This window comes from Meles meles, chromosome 8 (genome assembly GCF_922984935.1).
Source record: "Meles meles chromosome 8, mMelMel3.1 paternal haplotype, whole genome shotgun sequence".
Taxonomy (NCBI): Eukaryota; Metazoa; Chordata; class Mammalia; order Carnivora; family Mustelidae; genus Meles; species Meles meles.
The window spans coordinates 118,610,138-118,627,442 of record NC_060073.1 but is presented as its reverse complement, the minus strand read 5'-3'; the positions used below and the strand labels follow the sequence as shown (position 1 = coordinate 118,627,442).

General features: G+C 45.5%; 1 protein-coding gene across 5 annotated transcripts in view; it reads left to right on the top strand.

Annotated features, from left to right (window-relative positions):
- The window catches only part of DYNC2H1 (dynein cytoplasmic 2 heavy chain 1), a 269,900-nt gene that overhangs the window by 58,947 nt on the left and 193,648 nt on the right, over nt 1–17,305 (top strand). For 4 of the 5 annotated variants that reach the window (XM_046014702.1, XM_046014701.1, XM_046014704.1 and 1 more), the window contains exons 39-50: nt 442–649; nt 1,640–1,769; nt 4,450–4,605; nt 5,785–6,044; nt 6,837–7,083; nt 8,148–8,299; nt 9,271–9,415; nt 11,003–11,105; nt 11,438–11,605; nt 14,729–14,859; nt 16,129–16,377; nt 16,891–16,999. In XM_046014702.1, coding sequence (XP_045870658.1) covers nt 442–649; nt 1,640–1,769; nt 4,450–4,605; nt 5,785–6,044; nt 6,837–7,083; nt 8,148–8,299; nt 9,271–9,415; nt 11,003–11,105; nt 11,438–11,605; nt 14,729–14,859; nt 16,129–16,377; nt 16,891–16,999 — 2,058 coding nt within the window. The remainder of the gene's footprint in view (nt 1–441; nt 650–1,639; nt 1,770–4,449; nt 4,606–5,784; nt 6,045–6,836; nt 7,084–8,147; nt 8,300–9,270; nt 9,416–11,002; nt 11,106–11,437; nt 11,606–14,728; nt 14,860–16,128; nt 16,378–16,890; nt 17,000–17,305) is intronic. The other variant, XM_046014703.1, reaches the window with a different exon arrangement.

Genomic DNA, 17,305 nt, shown 5'->3' with positions numbered 1-17,305 from the left:
TTGTATTTCTCAAGTATAATGCTAAAATGGGTTTCCTATATTTACTACAAGAGATACTCTATTCTTAGGACCTGGTAGAAGACAGAGGTGTGGAGAATATCGCACAGGGTCCGGGGATTGGAAATAGCTCAGTCTCGCACACTGCCTTGTCCTTTAGGGAGGTCCCTGTTGAGTATGTCTGGGGGCAGGTAGGGCGTTAGTGCATGGCTCGCAGCCAGCCTTTGGCCAGCGGAGCTGGGAGCGCCCGTGAGGCCTCGAGCACGCCTGTACTGCAGGCTCACGGGGAAGAGCACAGCATGTGCTTCGGCTCTTTGTAACACAAAATAACACTGTGTAGAAATTACTTCTGGAGAGGAAGAGGTGGTTATTGTATTCCTTATTTTTAGTTGTTATCACTGCGTATAGTTTTATTTTACCTCCGCTTTTTTGTTCTGAAAACAGATGTGAGCTCCTGGATAATATGTGATGGTGATATTGACCCCGAGTGGATCGAGTCCCTGAACTCCGTTCTGGATGACAATCGGCTCCTCACCATGCCCAGCGGAGAGAGAATTCAGTTCGGCCCAAATGTTAACTTTGTATTTGAAACTCACGATTTAAGCTGTGCCTCGCCAGCCACGATATCTAGAATGGGAATGATCTTTCTTAGGTAAACCATCAGAGCTCTTGCCTACATGACGTGAAGATAGTCTGCAGTTACCGGTTTGGTTTTGAAGTGGAATAAGTTGTATGAATGATATGTAAATACGTGCCTCCTCATTTTCTGTTAACTTCTTGTTAGGTGTTACTTCTGACAGAGAGTAACTGTTTCATTGCAGATACATTGTTTCAGTGTTCAGTGTGTTACAGTTGCTAGGACTGTTTGTTTACTTCAGTGACACAGCAGGTATTTCATTGTTTCTTTTTTTTCCTCTTACTTTTGTTTAAAGGTTACCAGTGCAGGAAGTGAACAAGCTGGCAGTGAGCTAGAGGCTAATAATCCTAAACTAAGTAGCAATATCTTAATCATGGAATCTTTGATTCATAGAATTTTAGGCCCAACCCAGGCCAACCTAGGAAAGACGCTCACTGTACAAATTGGAAACCTCTTGACTTAATGTTTCCTTTCTTCCTTTTCATAGTTGGAGGAGGCTTCGGGGCAAAAATGAAGAATAAATGAATTTTAGATATCATGTAGAGTAGTCTCAGGCCAGAGCATAAACATTGTAGCCAATTCCATTTTCCAAAACGAGTAATTACAAAGCTTTTTTTTTTGCTTTTGGAATTCTTGTTTTAGCGTTTGACACTTATGGGTCTGTGTAAATGCCCTACTCTTGTAGCACCATTTGAAGCCATTTTTGGCGTTGTGTGACATGATAGTGTTATCAAGTTGGTTCAGATTGTTTCCGAAATTAATTGCTTGCTGTTTCTTTTTTTAAAAGATTTTATTCATTTATTAGACAGTGAGAGAGGGAACACAAGCAGGGGGAGTGGGAGAAGCAGGCTTCCTGCTGAGCAGGGAGCCCAATGCAGGGCTTGATCCTAGGATCCCGGGATCGTGACCTTAGCTAAAGGCAGATGCTTAATCCACTGAGCCACCCAGGCGTCCCTGACAATGTCTTCCTGAGTAATTTCTTACATGCTTATTAATCTGTTTCAGTGATGAAGAGACAGATGTTAATTCTCTGATAAAATCTTGGTTGAAGAATCAGCCTCCTGATTGCAGGAATAATCTTGAAAACTGGATTGGAGATTACTTTGAAAAAGCTTTACAGTGGGTTCTGAAGCAGGTAAGTTAGCCATAATATTTCATAACTAGTCATTTAGGCTAGAAGTGATTAAGAGTGTTGCTTGGAGACAGCTGCCTGTCAGACAGAAGCTGGGGGCAGAGTGGGAAGTAGGTGTCTTCGCTGCCATCCTGCTCTTTGTCTTGCCTTAACTGTTTATTGTGCTTAAAACACTTCAGTCCTCCCACCTCCACTGCTTACCGAAAAATCTTGAGTAGTGGAATCTTCCTTTTTTTACTAGCAAAACCATGTTACTGTCACATTTCACTGTCAGTAAATGTCCCCGTGGTGCTAAGTATGCTTAGCATACTTACATTTACTTTACTGCTTGTATTTCTTGCTAAAAACAATGTCAGGTTAATACTAAAGTAGAAAAGGAAGGCAAGTTATTACAATATTATTAAGAACTGTCTATCCAAAATATTACTGGGTATGTAAGATAGGTGTCAAGCATAGCACCAGACAAGATTTAGAGGGGGACAGGACAGTCTCCGATTGGGAAAGGTTTGCCTCCTGGAGAAAGACAGATGTGAAAAGAGCATCAAAATCGGATGAAGAGATGTGCTGTCTTCTAGGAGAGTCTAAAAAAGTGATCACACTTAATTCTGAATTTGAAGCATGAACAGAAGTTTCACTTGCACAGAAGATGCGGGAGGACTTTTACAGGTTCTACATGACTTTTCAACTATTTCCGGCTTTTGTGTCGTTGCTTTTATGAGAAATGTAAACAGAAAAATTGAGGAGATAAATAGCAGTGCAAGTACTTTTGGGAAGTAGCTGGTTGCTAATTTGAACTTGATTTAGTGGTTACTACTTGGGGACCAAATAAGATTTACGGAGAAATGGAGATCTCACTTCAGTTTTCTCACCTTTTTCCTTTTCTGCCTGTAAGGATAGAGATGGAGGGATAGGGACTGGTCAGTAGCGGAATGTGAGTGACCGAGGTTTCAAGGCCTCCGGACGCAGCACTCCCTCTGGCCTGACGAGCTGTCTTCTTTCTGTCACACCTGCATGCCGTCAGCTCCAAGCACCGTGAGGGCGAGGACCACGCTTTAGTGTGTCCGCAGACCCAGCTGTGGTCATGGAGACGCGTGCAGGAGGGTGCGTGCTTTAGGAAAAACCTGCCGCCTCTGTCCTCGCTGCTCTGCAGCGGCTCTGCTGACTTCAGGGGCGTGACGGATGTGGAGCCCGTGGTGCTCCAGAGCAAGTTCTGGAGGTCACCTGCAGGGTGGGCGTGGGGGGCTCTTAGAGGGGGAAGGGGAACTGTAACACGGGGCGGGACTCATTGATATACGGGGGTTCCGAGTGCAGGCATGAGGACAGGATAAATGATCAAGCGAAAGAGTGGATTTCAGTTAGAAAATAAACTGATTCTGTTTTGAGGTCAGGTCCCTATGCTTGACATTTTTTTTTATGTGTTGAGGATTCTTTCCTTCTTATTTTATACATTGTTCACTGTGTTTACATTCTGAGATACACCACAATGGGTACCCAAACCAAATGCTAATTTTATCTCTAATGAGAGCTTTGCTTTCTTGTATCAGTTGAGCAAATAAGACAATGTAGAAGAAAGTACAACTGTTTCCTTTATCTTACCTTTAAAGCCTAGAATTCTTAGCACAGCATTTCTACTCCCCTTCTCCCTTTTTCGTGCTCCTCCTCCTGTTTATCCAATCCTCTAAAAATATTTTTTTCTTGCAGAGCAATCTTTTAAAAAATGTAAATTGGATCATTTTACTCTCTTACTTAAAAAGACTTTTAAATTAGTGAAGCTAAAAGTTGCACTCCTTACCGTGGCCTCTGCAATTCTGCATACTCTGGCCCTTGCCTCCCTCTCATTTCTGAACTACCCCAGTGGCTTACCTTTGCACGTGCTCTGCTCTCTGCATGCCCTGAAGATCCCATCCTTCAGGGGCGCTTAGCTGTGACCATTGTCACAGAGGCGAGCTCTCCATCTGACTGACTCTGAGAGCACTGTGTCTTCCTCTGCAGCTTTTACTGGGACTTGCTGGCCGCCTCCTCTGCGAGAATGGAGTCGCAGGCCTGGGAGTTTCTGTGTAGTTCACCTTTCTTTTTCTTTCTTTCTTCCTTCCTTTTTTTTTTTTTTTCCATAGCTAGCACCACAGGGACATGCAAGCGATGCATAAATGGTTCTCTGTAAGTACGTGGGAGATGGAATGAATGAGAACCTTTCCCCCTTTTAGCCCCTTGGCAGTTGCCCAGGACTCCAGGGGCCCACGGATTGAAATCACTGCAACCCACCAGTTTCATTTTGGTAGAGAGCCAAATGCACGTGGTCTTTGTGTGAAGTCTGCTCGTACCAGCCGTCCTTGTGCAGTGTCTTCTAGCTTCCTTTTGGTCAGCAGGGACAGTGGGGGACTATTCCTTCTAGACCCTGCTCGGTGATGTGTTCTTTTTCTTTTCTTCAAGTTTAGGAAGAAAACAAACCACCAACAGTTAAGGGCTCTAGCAGTTACTGCTAGAAACACACAATTTGCATTTTTCTAATCACTTTTTAAAAAAAGTTTATGCATATAAACTGAATGAAGTGTCAACTTTCTACATCTTGAGTGGAGGGATACATTTAACAATCGTACTTGAGACGATAGGTGAAGGTAAATCAGTGTTTTGTGTTTACTGATTAATGTTTGTTTTTTGTCTGTTCCATGGATTTAATCAACAGAACGACTATGTGGTTGAAACAAGTCTGGTCGGCACTGTGATGAACGGACTGTCACATCTACGTGGATGCCAAAATCGTGACCAGTTTATTATCAGTCTCATACGGGGACTTGGTGGAAATCTGAACATGAAGTCACGTCTGGAATTCACCAAAGAGGTGATGCGCACTTAAAACCTGTTTCAATCAGCATTCTTCCTTAATTTTCATGGACTCGGAATTGCCAAAATTCAGTGATTTGTACCTGTAAGGTGTAGAGCCGCTTACTGTTGAAATTACGCATCCAATCAAAGAGTTATGCATTTGAATGTACGCACTTGTTTTCTCCTTTGAGCTGGTTTGTAGTATTTTGTGATATTTAAATTTTATAAAATAATGGTTAATATCTTTTTTGTCAGACATTTTTGAAACTAATTAGCCATATGAATATATATAATTATTCATTTTTAATTTCAGAATAATACATATTTTTAATCATTTATTTAACCAGAACAGTTTTAGCAGTTAGAAATGCTAGGATGGATGAATCATTATCAACATTTTCTTTAATAAACGAAAAGGTGTATTTCAGCCAAGTTGTTTATAGAACGATATCATATATGTTTAAGGCTGTTGTCCGTGGCTTCTGTTGGAAGCTCTGAGCGTGCCTTTCTCTGGGCTGGCCCCCTGTCCGTGTCCGTTCTGCTGCCCCCTTGCCAGGTGCTTCTCCTTGCCACTCGCTCCCGGATCTCTGCTGCATTTGAGCAGACGTTCTCATGCCGCAGATCAGAGGCAGGGTGCTGAAGCTTAGCACCGGGTGAACTCTCTGATTTATATCTGCGCAGATGGCAGGTTTTCAGTGTTCGGGGGAACAGCAGCCTGGGAACAGTGCCGGGAATACTGTACTGGGTGGGACTAGGTTCCTGCAGTGATTCAGTGTTTAAAAATATGACTTTTATTTATTTGCTTAAATAATCATTAAGAGAATGGTATTTGACATAGCATTGTTGCTGTAATTATATTTATTTATTTGACAGAGAGAGAGATCACAAGGAGGCAGAGAGGCAGGCAGAGAGAGAGGGAAGCAGGCTCCCTGCTGAGCAGAGAGCCTGATTTGGGGCTCGATCCCAAGACCCTGGGATCATAACCTGAGCCGAGGGCAGAGGCTTAACCCACTGAGCCATTCAGGCGCCCCTTCATTGTTGCTGTAATTATAAAAGACATTTGGTAGGCTTAGCATCGGAGAATATTCTTTTAAACTGAGACAATTGACTTTGTGACATTGACTTTGAAGAATTAAAATTTCACACACTCTTGTTCGGAGTATGTGAAAACCTGTCACAATGTTTTCCTCTGCAGGTTTTTAACTGGGCACGAGAGTCTCCTCCAGACCCTCACAAACCCATGGACACCTACTATGACTCTGGTAGAGGACGATTAGCATCTTATGTGCTGAAGAAGCCAGAAAACTTGACGGCCAATGATTTCAGTAATGGCCAAACTCTCCCCGTCATTCAGATTCCTGACATGCAGCGAGGCCTGGATCATTTCAGACCGTGGTTAAGTTCTGATACCAAACAGCCATTTATTCTTGTAGGACCAGAAGGATGTGGCAAAGGGTAAGAACAGAAACTTTTTGGTTAAGGCACATGGTGTGGATTCGTGCTTCTGTCTTCTTTAATTTAACAGCTCTGTTACCTTCCGTTTGGTTAAAGTAGCATTTACATTTTCAGGAAGGACTCTTTCCATTGTCACTACCGATATAAATGATATGACAACAGAGAACTACAGAGAAGAAAATGTCTTTTTTTTCTCCCAGGCTACATGTTTTCTAATGGAAAGAGAACAGTCTGAGAAGATACTTCAAAAGAAAACATGCATACAGTCCCACCAAAAACTAAATACCTTAGATACACTCACAAATTATTACCTGCTTTAGTTACAGAAAATGCATCTTGAAGTTAGCTCTCTATTTAAAAATAACTTTTACATCTGTGTAATTCAGCCTATTTTTGGTGCCTACTGAATGTAGTTTCTGGAAATAAAGAAGACATGATTATTAGTTTCACATTTTAGTGGTAATTTTAAAATTCTATAAAATCATAGTATTTTTTTTTTAGCCTGAAGTACTGAATATCATAAAATCTTTTCTTCAGCTGTGGGGAAACTTGGTATCTTTTATATGTACTTTGTCAAACTAAATTATTTCTGTAACCTTAGTTTTTTTTGCCAGCTGACTCCCAAGAATGCCTTAAAATACGAATTTATATTTTATGTTGTAAAAATTAGAAAGCTACCTGTTAATCCAAATTTAGACACCACGATATTTATGAAATAGAAATTCCATATTGGATGCACGCGGTATCTCACTGGTGGTGTTTTCTCCGTCCGCCGTCCTCCGTCCCTCGCAGGATGCTGCTTCGGTACGCCTTCTCCCAGCTCCGCTCCACGCAGATCGCTACCATTCACTGCAGCGCGCAGACCACGTCCCGGCACCTCCTGCAGAAGCTGAGCCAGACGTGCATGGTGATCAGCACCAACACGGGCCGCGTGTACAGGCCGAGGGACTGCGAGAGGCTTGTCCTCTACCTGAAGGATATCAACCTGCCCAAGCTGGACAAATGGGGCACCAGCACTTTGGTGGCTTTCCTGCAGCAGGTGAGTCTTCTTCCTTAAATCACTCAGATGTGACAGGAAACTGTTGGAAGATCCGCTTGCCTCCTCAGGCTCGGTGTTACCCAGCACGCGTTGTGGATCTTACACTCCCGAAGCTTGTAGGAATCTGGTTCCGGGGTTCTTTCTTCCTTTCCCTGTCTTGTCTTTCTTTTTGAGAGACTTTATTTTTAAGTCATCTCTACACCCAGCATAGGGCTCGAACTCGTGACCCTGAAATCAAGAGTCACTCACTCCACCGACAGAGCCAGCCAGGCACCCCCACGACGCTCCCTTCTTTGACCTTCTTCCCTACAGAAGTTAGCATTACAGGGAGGTGCTGTATGACAGGAAGAGTCAAAGCAACCTTCACCGTATATGTATTTCCTGCCCTTTATTTCTAAAATGGGGAAAGCAGCAGGTGGGGATGATGTCGGATTTGGGGAAATTTTTGCTTCGTTTTTCTAGGGATGCATTTTTCAGAGAGCACGTGGACTTCCTTGGTCATAGCCCCTTTTGGGCTTCCTTAGCTCAGTCCTCTCCCTTTTTGCCCATGTAAAGGCAAAGGTCGGAGACCATACGTTCCGTCAGTGTGGAAGGCTTTACTTCTTTATGGGATTTGCATCACATTACAAATCCTGCATTCTAAATTAGAGTTTATTATGTTTATATGGGTTCAAATTTAGCTTAACGATATAACTGTAGAAGATGATAAAATATTTATAAAGAAAACCAAAATAGTTTCCTTATATTTTTCCTGATTTCTTTCACTTTTTTTTCTTAATTGCTGGTAGATTTATACTGTCATCTGGATTTTAATGTTTATTAGAGACAAAAGCACTTTAAAAATGAGGGTAATTCACCTAATATTAAATGCAGACTGGTGGTTAATAAGAGTATTATTTTTCAGTGTTATAAGAATTTAAAGTATATTTCAATCTTAAATTTTTGAGTTAGAGGAGGGTGATTGCATTTGGAAACAATTGAATTTTATGCAAAAATATTTTGTAACTCTACTAGAAAATCCTAAGCCTAAATAACAAATTTGCAATACATTTATTTTCAAAAAGGTGTTGACTTATCAAGGATTTTACGATGAAAATCTGGAATGGGTTGGTTTAGAGAATATTCAGATTGTGGCTTCTATGTCAGCTGGAGGAAGACTGGGAAGACACAAGCTGACCACCAGGTTCACTTCCATTGTTCGCCTTTGCGCTGTGGAGTATGTATCGTAGTGTTCTTAATTTTTTTTTTTTTAATTTGGGGAGATGTCTTCTATATTTGAACTTTATTAAAGGTATCCGTTAATGACATTTCTTTAAAATGGAGACTATGAAATTAGTCAAACTTGAGTTTTGATAATTTTTTTACCTGCCCTTGCTAAACTTTAGGTAGTAATTTAGGGTGATAAAGGCGTTAGTCAGTGCTTCTTAAATATTAGAAATAAAGCCTAAAATGTTCCAAAATGTCAGTATCAGGAATCTGAATGATGGATTTTAGATTTAAATATGGGTTTTAAAAGACAAAATTGCTATCACATTTCATGAAGATAGGTAATGTAACCAGGCACGAGGTAAGTCGGGTCAGGTGTGTGGGCGACAGTGGCCTGATGTGTGCGTCCGTCTGCGTGGCCCGGAACTGTTGCAAGGACGTGCAGATTTTGTGGGCGTGGAGCTGGTCCTCTGTTCCGTTTTGCCTTACAAAATCCTGATTGGATGCATCCCTGCTAATTGCACCCATCTATTAAATGAACTTTCAGAAACGTTATAGCTCCCAGTTAGGCTGTATTGAAATCAATTTTGGCTTGAGAGAAACAGTTTGATTTCACTTGTTGTATTCTACTTTTACAGTTCTGAGGTGGATTACTGCTTTATGGGTAGGCTTTACTGAAAATACTATTTCTTAAGCAAAATTTACCTTTTGGTCCTTTCTAAAAATCAGTGGTTTCCAAACAGTTATGTTTTTAAGTAGTTTCCCTGGAAACTTCTATCAGGGCCCTCAGTGTTTGAGAGCAGATAAAGAGCTGTCAGAATAGGGACCTGGAGCGTGGCTTTAGTCCCTCGATAGACTGGGGGTGGGGTGTGGGTGCCCAGACCTCAGAGCAGCACAGCTGGAAAATTGCTGCAAACGAACACCAACAGAACAATCTGGAACATTGCTTGTTCAGCTGTTTTCTTATGTGCCCTTTTCCAGTTATCCGGAAAGAGAGCAACTGCAGACTATCTATGGAGCATATTTGGAGCCAGTTCTCCATAAAAATCTGAAGAGTCACTCTATTTGGGGCTCTTCCTCAAAAATCTATCTCTTAGCAGGATCTATGGTCCAAGTGTATGAACAGGTAAATACTTCCTCATTTAGATTGTCGTTGTCGTGTCTCTTGGTCTCAGTCCCGGAGGACTGCCTTTAACGCGACCTGCGCTGACACTCCACCTTTCTGCTCGTCTTGTCGGTTGGACTTTTCTGCCAGACAGTGAGCTCTCGGAGGCCGGAGGCTCTGTGCTGAGCCGCCCAGCACTGTGTCTACAGACACTCGGTGAGACAGGTTGGACGAGTCGTGCAGGGTGGTTATTCTGTTACCTGCTAACACACGGTGTATTCAGAACGTTCCTCTTCTTTCCAAAACTCGATCTTTCTCGTGACTTCTGCCAGTGTCTGTCTGCGAGACTTCAAACCGGAGCGTGGGCTTTGAGGTTTCTTTCTTTCTTGTGGCATGTGAGAAAATGCCTCAGGTTCCTTCCGTGGTGAAACGAGATGGGGCTTGGCATCATAAGGGCGCAGGAGACATTTACACAGTAACTGCTTATCTGGTGGCCGCGCTGGGGATGCAGAGATGACGGAGTCTCTGCCTTCGGGAAGCTTACAGGCCCGTCAGGAATCTGCTCCTGTAGACAAAGTACGACTGCAGCGGGATGAGCAGTAGATCGGTGACAACAGGCACGACCTAGAGAGCGGAGGAGAGGAAGCAAGTAACTGTGCTGTGTGCTAGTTGTTCCGCGGACGTGAGATGTGATCTGAGTTGGTTTGTTTGGAAAGACTGATTGCAAGATGGGTTTGAAAGATCAATTTATTTATGAGAGAGCATGCGGCGTGGTGGAGGGAGGAGCGGACAGAGACTCTCCAGCAGACTCTACGCTCAGCGCAGAGCCTCCATCTCATGACCCCGAGATCACAACCTGAGCCGAAATCAAGATTTGGATGGGTGCTCAACTGACCGAGCCACCCAAGCACCTCAGTGTGGGGTCTGAGTTTTGAGAAATGAATAGACATTCCCAGAGTGGCTGAGATGAAAGAAGAGCTTCCTAGGTGAAGGGAATAGTGCGTTCAAGTTAGGGAAGTGTTTGCGGAGGATGCTTTTTGTCGTCGTGGAGTAGAAGTGAGGCAAGAGAATTAGAAAGCAGTGATTACTTTCTAAATTAATTCAGAAGTTAAGTGATCAAGGTCAGAATGAGAGCAGGGGTCCTGTCCGTGGAGAGGAAGGCGCACGCTCTCACTGGTTTGATATCCAGGAGGAGCACTTTGTTTCATTAGCGACTCACGGACGTCGTGAGCGCACGCTCCTCTGTGGCTCCGAGCCCTCGAAAGCATGTCTTTCCCAGCGCCTTGGAATAGCGACCGCTGTTCATAAACTTAGCTTCACCTTCCTTGAATTCTTTTGCTCAGCAGCGCTTTTTAACCTTTTATTTTTCTTTTGGACAATGTTTTGGCAGTTTATTGTAGCCAAGGAATAACTGCTCTTAGATCATGTTTTTAATGGGTGAAATGTAATGTCTGAGGTAGCTAAGGAGATCAGTTCTATGAAATAGAGTTTTCTCCTCACTAGTAGAAATTGGGCATTCCTGTGTGTCTGTGGTGACTGAAAAACTTAATGCGTTATATATATGTTATGCATTTAGAGAGGAGACAGACAGTTTATTTTCTTTTCCAGGTGCGGGCCAAATTCACAGTTGATGACTATAGTCACTATTTCTTTACTCCTTGCATCCTTACCCAGTGGGTTCTTGGCTTATTCAGATATGATTTAGAAGGAGGTAAGTTTTGCTTTCATGATTTCAAATTGCTTCTCTTTGGAATGCCACCGTGTGTCTGTGTATGTGTGCGTGTTTAATATGCTTTTTGGAATTAATATTTTTATTGAGTAAGTAGAGATAATAATGGTTAATATATTTTTTAAATAAAACAATTTATCAACTTAATAACACATGGAATTTTACTTTTTCCCCCTTTTTTTTGTATTTATCTGACGCCAACCTGACGGTATGCAGATTTTTATTCTCTATTTCTTCCTAGTATTATGTTGAAATAGATCTTCTGCAAGTCATCTGAATTCTGTTACAACTAAAGAAAATGTTATCTTTTAAAGGATCTTCAAATCATCCACTAGATTATGTATTAGAAATCGTGGCTTATGAAGCACGGCGCTTATTTCGTGACAAAATTGTCGGTGCGAAGGAACTTCATTTATTTGACAGCATTTTAACATCGGTGTTTCAAGGAGATTGGGGCTCAGATGTGTTAGACAATATGGCAGGTAATGTCGTTAGGGAGTTGATGCCGTGTGGGAATGCTACGGGAACTGTAAACTTGTTTTTCTTGCTAATAGCATGATTTCGTGTTTCCGTGCGAATGAAAGGTTTGGGTAATTTAATGTTTTTATTGCAAGGGGCTGCTTTTTCCTTTTTGCTAGATTTTAAGTAAATATAACTAAAATAGAGTGACAATGATTGCTTTCTTGGATTCAGGCCATAGCGTTTTATATGTGCAGTTCAAAGTGGTGTTTCCTGAGGGGTTTTTACTAATAAAGGTTTTATTTAAAGCCGTATGTAGATGAAACTTAACGATCGTTGGGAAAAACCCTGTGTGACTGTGATTAACTTCTGCTTGAGAGGAAGCCGCGCCGTCAGCGCGAACTCCTTACGTGCGCTGTCTCCGGCGAGGCGCTGGCGGCCCGAGGAAAGTGCTGCCCGCAGCTTTGTCGCGTCGGCAGCGGTCGGCACCGGCCACCGGCCCGCAGCTTGGACACTGCGCTGAGAGGAGCGCGTGTGATACGAAAACCCCCGTGGCGAAAGGGCCTGTGACGCGAGGCCGTGGGGTGGCCGTGGCCGCCTGCAGCCCGCTCCGGCCGCAGAAGGACTTTGTGCGAAGCTGGGCTCCCCGAGCGCTCCCTGAGCACCTGCCGTCTGTGCGCCGCGGGCGGCTCTGGGCCTCAGGGCCCTAACTGCTTCGGCCCGAGGGGATTTCGAAGATGAGCAAGATGCTGAGGTGCAGAGAGGGATTTCCGGGCGTGGCTCGAGTTCGGACTCGGGAAGTGCGCTGCGGCGGCTGAGGCGGACAGCAGGCAGACGGCAGGCGGCGGCGCCCTGCTCGCGGCTCCGAGTCGCTGGTTCTGAGGGCGGGCGGCCTTGCCGGGGTGGCCCGTGGCTCTCCCCGCGGACCGCAGGCGGGTTTGGTTTCTTCAGTGACGTGGGCTCGCTCAGACTGACACTCGCCTGGACGGTGTCTCTTCCTGCCCAGACGTGGTCCACTTTGCGTCCGTGTCTGTATGAAGTGAGGCCTCGGCGCTTTCTCTGCGGACGGGTGTCCGCTTGCGCCCTCGCCGTTGACTGGAAAGGGAACTGCTGTCCCTGAGCTGCTTCGCGCTTTGTGGGAGCGGCTGCGTGGGCGCTTCCCGGGCCTGCCTCCGCCCGGACCGCTGCCTTTCTTCACGTCAGCCTAAGTCTTCAGTTTGGGAAGACTGATTTCTCCTGCCGTCGCCGTCTTCTCTGCAGTTTGTTTTAGCTATTTACGTCCCTTTGCCTTTCTATGTCTTTTGGGAGACTCTTCTGTATAAGTAATGTTGCTAAGCTTGGGACAGGGAGTGCGATAATTCAGTGTGTCGCTTTGGCGGGGAGCGGCAGGATCCGTGTGCTGGGTCTTCCAGTCTCGGAGCATGATCTGTCCGTCCGTTTATCCACATATTCTTTGCTTTCTGTCGTCCGTGTTGTGTGGTTCTCAGCGTGTAGGTCCTGCACATCGTGTGTTAGATGAACAACTAAGAGAGACCGTCTTCCGAGCGATCCAGGGAGTGTCTTATATAGGGAGCGACACAGGGACGACAGGACTCCGTGAAGGAGAGGGGCCGGGCATTCCCGTGAAGGGGAGAGGAGTGTGCGTGGCCTCCGGGGCTCGAGCGAGCTGGAGTGTGGAGCGGAGTGCAGCGGCGGACGGGAGAACCAAGCCGTCAGGGGGCCGGATTGCAGGGGCCTCGGTGGGGGCTCGGCTGGTTTTCTGTGGCGGTGGGAAGCGCCCTGCGATTCTGTCGTGTGTGCCTCGGGAGGTCTAGTGAGGATGCCGCTGGAGGGGCAGAGTTGTGTCGCAGGGACACGCGCTGGGAGGCTCCTGTGGTCGTTCAGGGGACACCTGATGACCTGTGAAGACGGTGAGCAGCTGTCGCCGGTTTCGGTGTTTGCAGGCTTCTTGAGTGTCTTTCGGGCGATCTGCGTTTCTGCTCCGTGAGCGCAGCGGCCATGTCTGTCTGCTCGTCTGTAGCAGGAAGTGCGGGGCTTGAACACGGGGTGTTCAGTGGACGAATGTTACATGTTCATTATGTGTCTGTTAAGCAGCTGCAAGGATGGCACCAGACTAGAGCTTGGGAGATCTGCCGATAGGTGAATAGGTTTTGGCACAGAAGTAGTTGATGATTTAACCCACAGAATAAGGTTAACTAGTTGAAGGGGAGTGTTTAGGAGTAAAGAAAAATGGACTGAATTTCCATCCTGGGGCAGGTAAGGGGAGAAGGGGTAGGCAGAAAACTGAGGACTGGTGCTGTGGCTTGGTGAGTATGGTCCTACAGATCTGAGGAAAAAGGCTTCCCAAGCACAGCAGGTCATGATGGGGGCAGCGCCTCCGACGGGGATTTGCACTTGGTGGTTGTGGCAGCGTTGTTTGCAAGCAGGAGCCGGAGTGGAGAGGTTTCTGCAGAGAGGAGAGCGTGTAGGAAGAGTGGTGGCGAGCGAAAGGAGAAGACGTGCAGGAGCTGGGGTCCGGCTCACTCAAGCTGCCTCTGAGCGGGGCGCGTGAGGAGGAGGAAGCCTCCCCGAGCGGACCCCCGAACCGACCGGAGGGAAAGTCCGCAGGGCGGTCAGCGGATTTCCCTCGTGGGCTCGCAGGCTGCTGCCGGAGACAAAGTGAAGGGGACGTGGTGGTGGGGTTTTTGTTTTCTAATTCAAATTCATTTAATTTTTCCTTTAGTTCAGAACTAAGGCTCTTGATGGTATTTATCAATCTGTGTTCTTTCCCAAGGAGAGCTTTACGTTCGTTTCAGCTGTCCATTTTGTATGGAGGTTGTGGAGAAGGGGCGGGAAGTCGGGAGAAAGAGCAAAAGGGAGAGGCATGGGGAGCATTAGGAGGAGGATGCTTCATCTGGGGAGAGGTCGTGGGGGTCAGGGCTGGAGCAGGGACACAGCCGTTCCTGGTCAGGGACAGTTTGACATCCTTTGTGTCTTAGCTGACTTGACTATCTCACCAGGCACTGTGGAGTAACTTACTTCCACTTTTCTGGGGATGATCTTACTTGGATAGATTAGCTGAAAAAGAGAGTTGAGTGAGCAGTGTATTTCCTGGTGCTGCCATTACAGGTAACTCATAAAAAACCAACCACTTTTCGTTTCTGCAGACAGTTTCTATGTTACGTGGGGAGCGCGACACAACTCCGGAACAAGAGCGGCCCCAGGACAGCCACTGCCTCCTCATGGGAAACCCCTTGGAAAACTGAATTCTGCAGACCTCAAGGATGTTATTAGAAAGGTATAATCTGGGGCGCTTGGGTGGCTCAGTCGGTGAAGCGTCTGCCTTCGGCTCAGGGTCCTGAGATTGAGTCCCGCATTGGGCTCTTTGTCCGTGGGGAGCCTGCTTCTCCCTCTCCTCCTTCCAGGCCCCATTAGCACAATCCCATGTGCGTGTGCGCGGTCTCTCTCTTTCGGATAAGTAAATAAATAAATCTTAAAGGAGAAAGCTATAATCTGAATCATGAGTTTGAATTGGCATTTGGTTATCATTCTAGTTATCATTCTAGTCACTTAAGAAATATTTATTGTAAGTTTTTCGAGGTAGAGATTAGCCACAGACCGAGCCGGTTCTTGTAGAATACAGTCGGCTGCGGCAGATCTAACTGAATGCGTGCAGAGACCCGGATGTGGGTAAGATGGCCAAGGCACCTGTTAGCAGAGTGTGTCTCATGTTGGAATTACTGATGAGGTTTCATAGTAACTGGAAAATCATCCTAGAGCAACAGTGTCCAAGTTCAGCGGGCATTAGAATCACTTGGAGAACCAGGAACTACCCTGCCTCCTGGGTCCCAGCCTGAGGAAGTCTCGTTGCACATTTCTCACGGGCCCTCAGCTGATGCTGATGCTGCTGGTCACTGAAACTGAGGGGCACTGCCCTAGAGACGCGTTCTGTTCTTTCTTTTCTGTGAAATTATAATAAAGAAGGAGAAACACTTATATATGATGATTTACAATTAGTATTTGCTTTGGAAGTGAGTGTGGATTTTATATCCAGAAAAGTTCGTATTGTGCGTAGGATGGATATTGCAAAGTTTGGGGACGTTGGAAGTTGCTAAGTATGTGACATCTGGTGTCCTTCAGGCTGTCACACAGCTCCTGGTGGGGCAGCCTGCACGTGCGTTTGGAGTCATTCCACCGTGGCGCAAACCAACAAGAGTTCCCAAGATTAGTTCGTATGATCTGCACAGGGTGGTCTGATCCGAGACCACTAATACAGCTGGCGAGTTCTTGAAGGTTTTGTAACTAAGCTGTGGTGTCTCACTACGTTCAACTCGTTGTGTCAGTGATCACAGGTGTCTGATCACTGTGAGCTCCTGAACGTGTTTGGCGTCGCAAGATTTTTTGTAGAAGAGCTGGATGCCTGGGGGGGCTGTGGCGCCTGAGAGGACACCCCGTCACCGAACCCCTTTTCCAGAGCGCATCAAAAGTATAACCTAACTCTAGATCACATTTTGTTATGTCGGGGCATATACTAATGATAAAATGTTCTTTGTGATTGTTTTAAAAGGGCCTGATCCAATATGGACGAGATAACCAGAGTTTAGATATTTTACTTTTCCAAGAAGTGCTGGAGTATATGTCTCGGATCGATCGAGTGCTGAGCTTCCCTGGGGGCTCCCTCCTCCTGGCCGGACGCAGTGGCGTCGGCCGGCGGACCATCACTTCCCTGGTCAGTCATATGCACGGAGCTGTGCTGTTCTCTCCGAAGATTTCCAGAGGGTATGCACTGAAGCAGTTCAAAAATGATCTCAAACACGTGAGTGCCTCAAATCCTTTGCTGTATTTGGTTTTAAATCACAATGACTTGTTACTCCAAAGCCCTCAGAGACCATTATGTCTTTGATAATACAACATAGTCTTTAATTTCGATGATTATTTTCCCCGTGGTTATTAGAAAACTGTATTTTTACGTATAGATAGGAAAAAGATTCTTTTTAGGATTTCTAGCTCTCAGGCATGCTGGCTTATGAGAGGCTTGGAGGACGTGGAAGATAATAGGACAGAGTTTATATGGGACACAGGGGGGCGTATTTAAAAATGATCATCTGCCCTAGCTGTGAAATTGTATTAATGTTTCCCCACCTGTTTGCTCCTGGACTTGATTTACTTGCTGCACTCTACAGCTGAAGTTTGATTTTTAATGTTGATGATGACAGGAAGAGAGAGGGGAAAAGGGGACCAGAAAGAGGTTCTTTGCATCACGAACGGTGGTTTTAGACTGGGCTGCGCACGTGTACCCGGTGCGAGGACCGCTCTTGTCACTGTGCAGGTGCTGCACCTGGCCGGGATCGACGCCCAGCAGGTGGTCCTCCTGCTCGAGGATCACCAGTTCGTCCACCCCGCCTTCCTGGAGATGATCAATAGCCTTCTGTCTTCAGGCAAGTGCACAATTTCTCTTCCAAGGAAAAAGAAGTGATGATGTGAAAATTATTCAGGTTATGTTGCCTTGTGTAAAATTGTGTTTCTGAGCACATGTGGTAGTAGGGGTTTTACTAAGGGGACGTGGGGTTAAACATCTTGCAGTTGGAGAATTGAGAAAGCCCTTTTTTTTTTTTTCATTTTATTTATTTTTTCAGTGTAACAGTATTCATTCTTTTTGCACAACACCCAGTGCTCCATGCAAAACGTGCCCTCCCCATTACCCACCACCTGTTCCCCCAACCTCCCACCCCTGACCCTTCAAA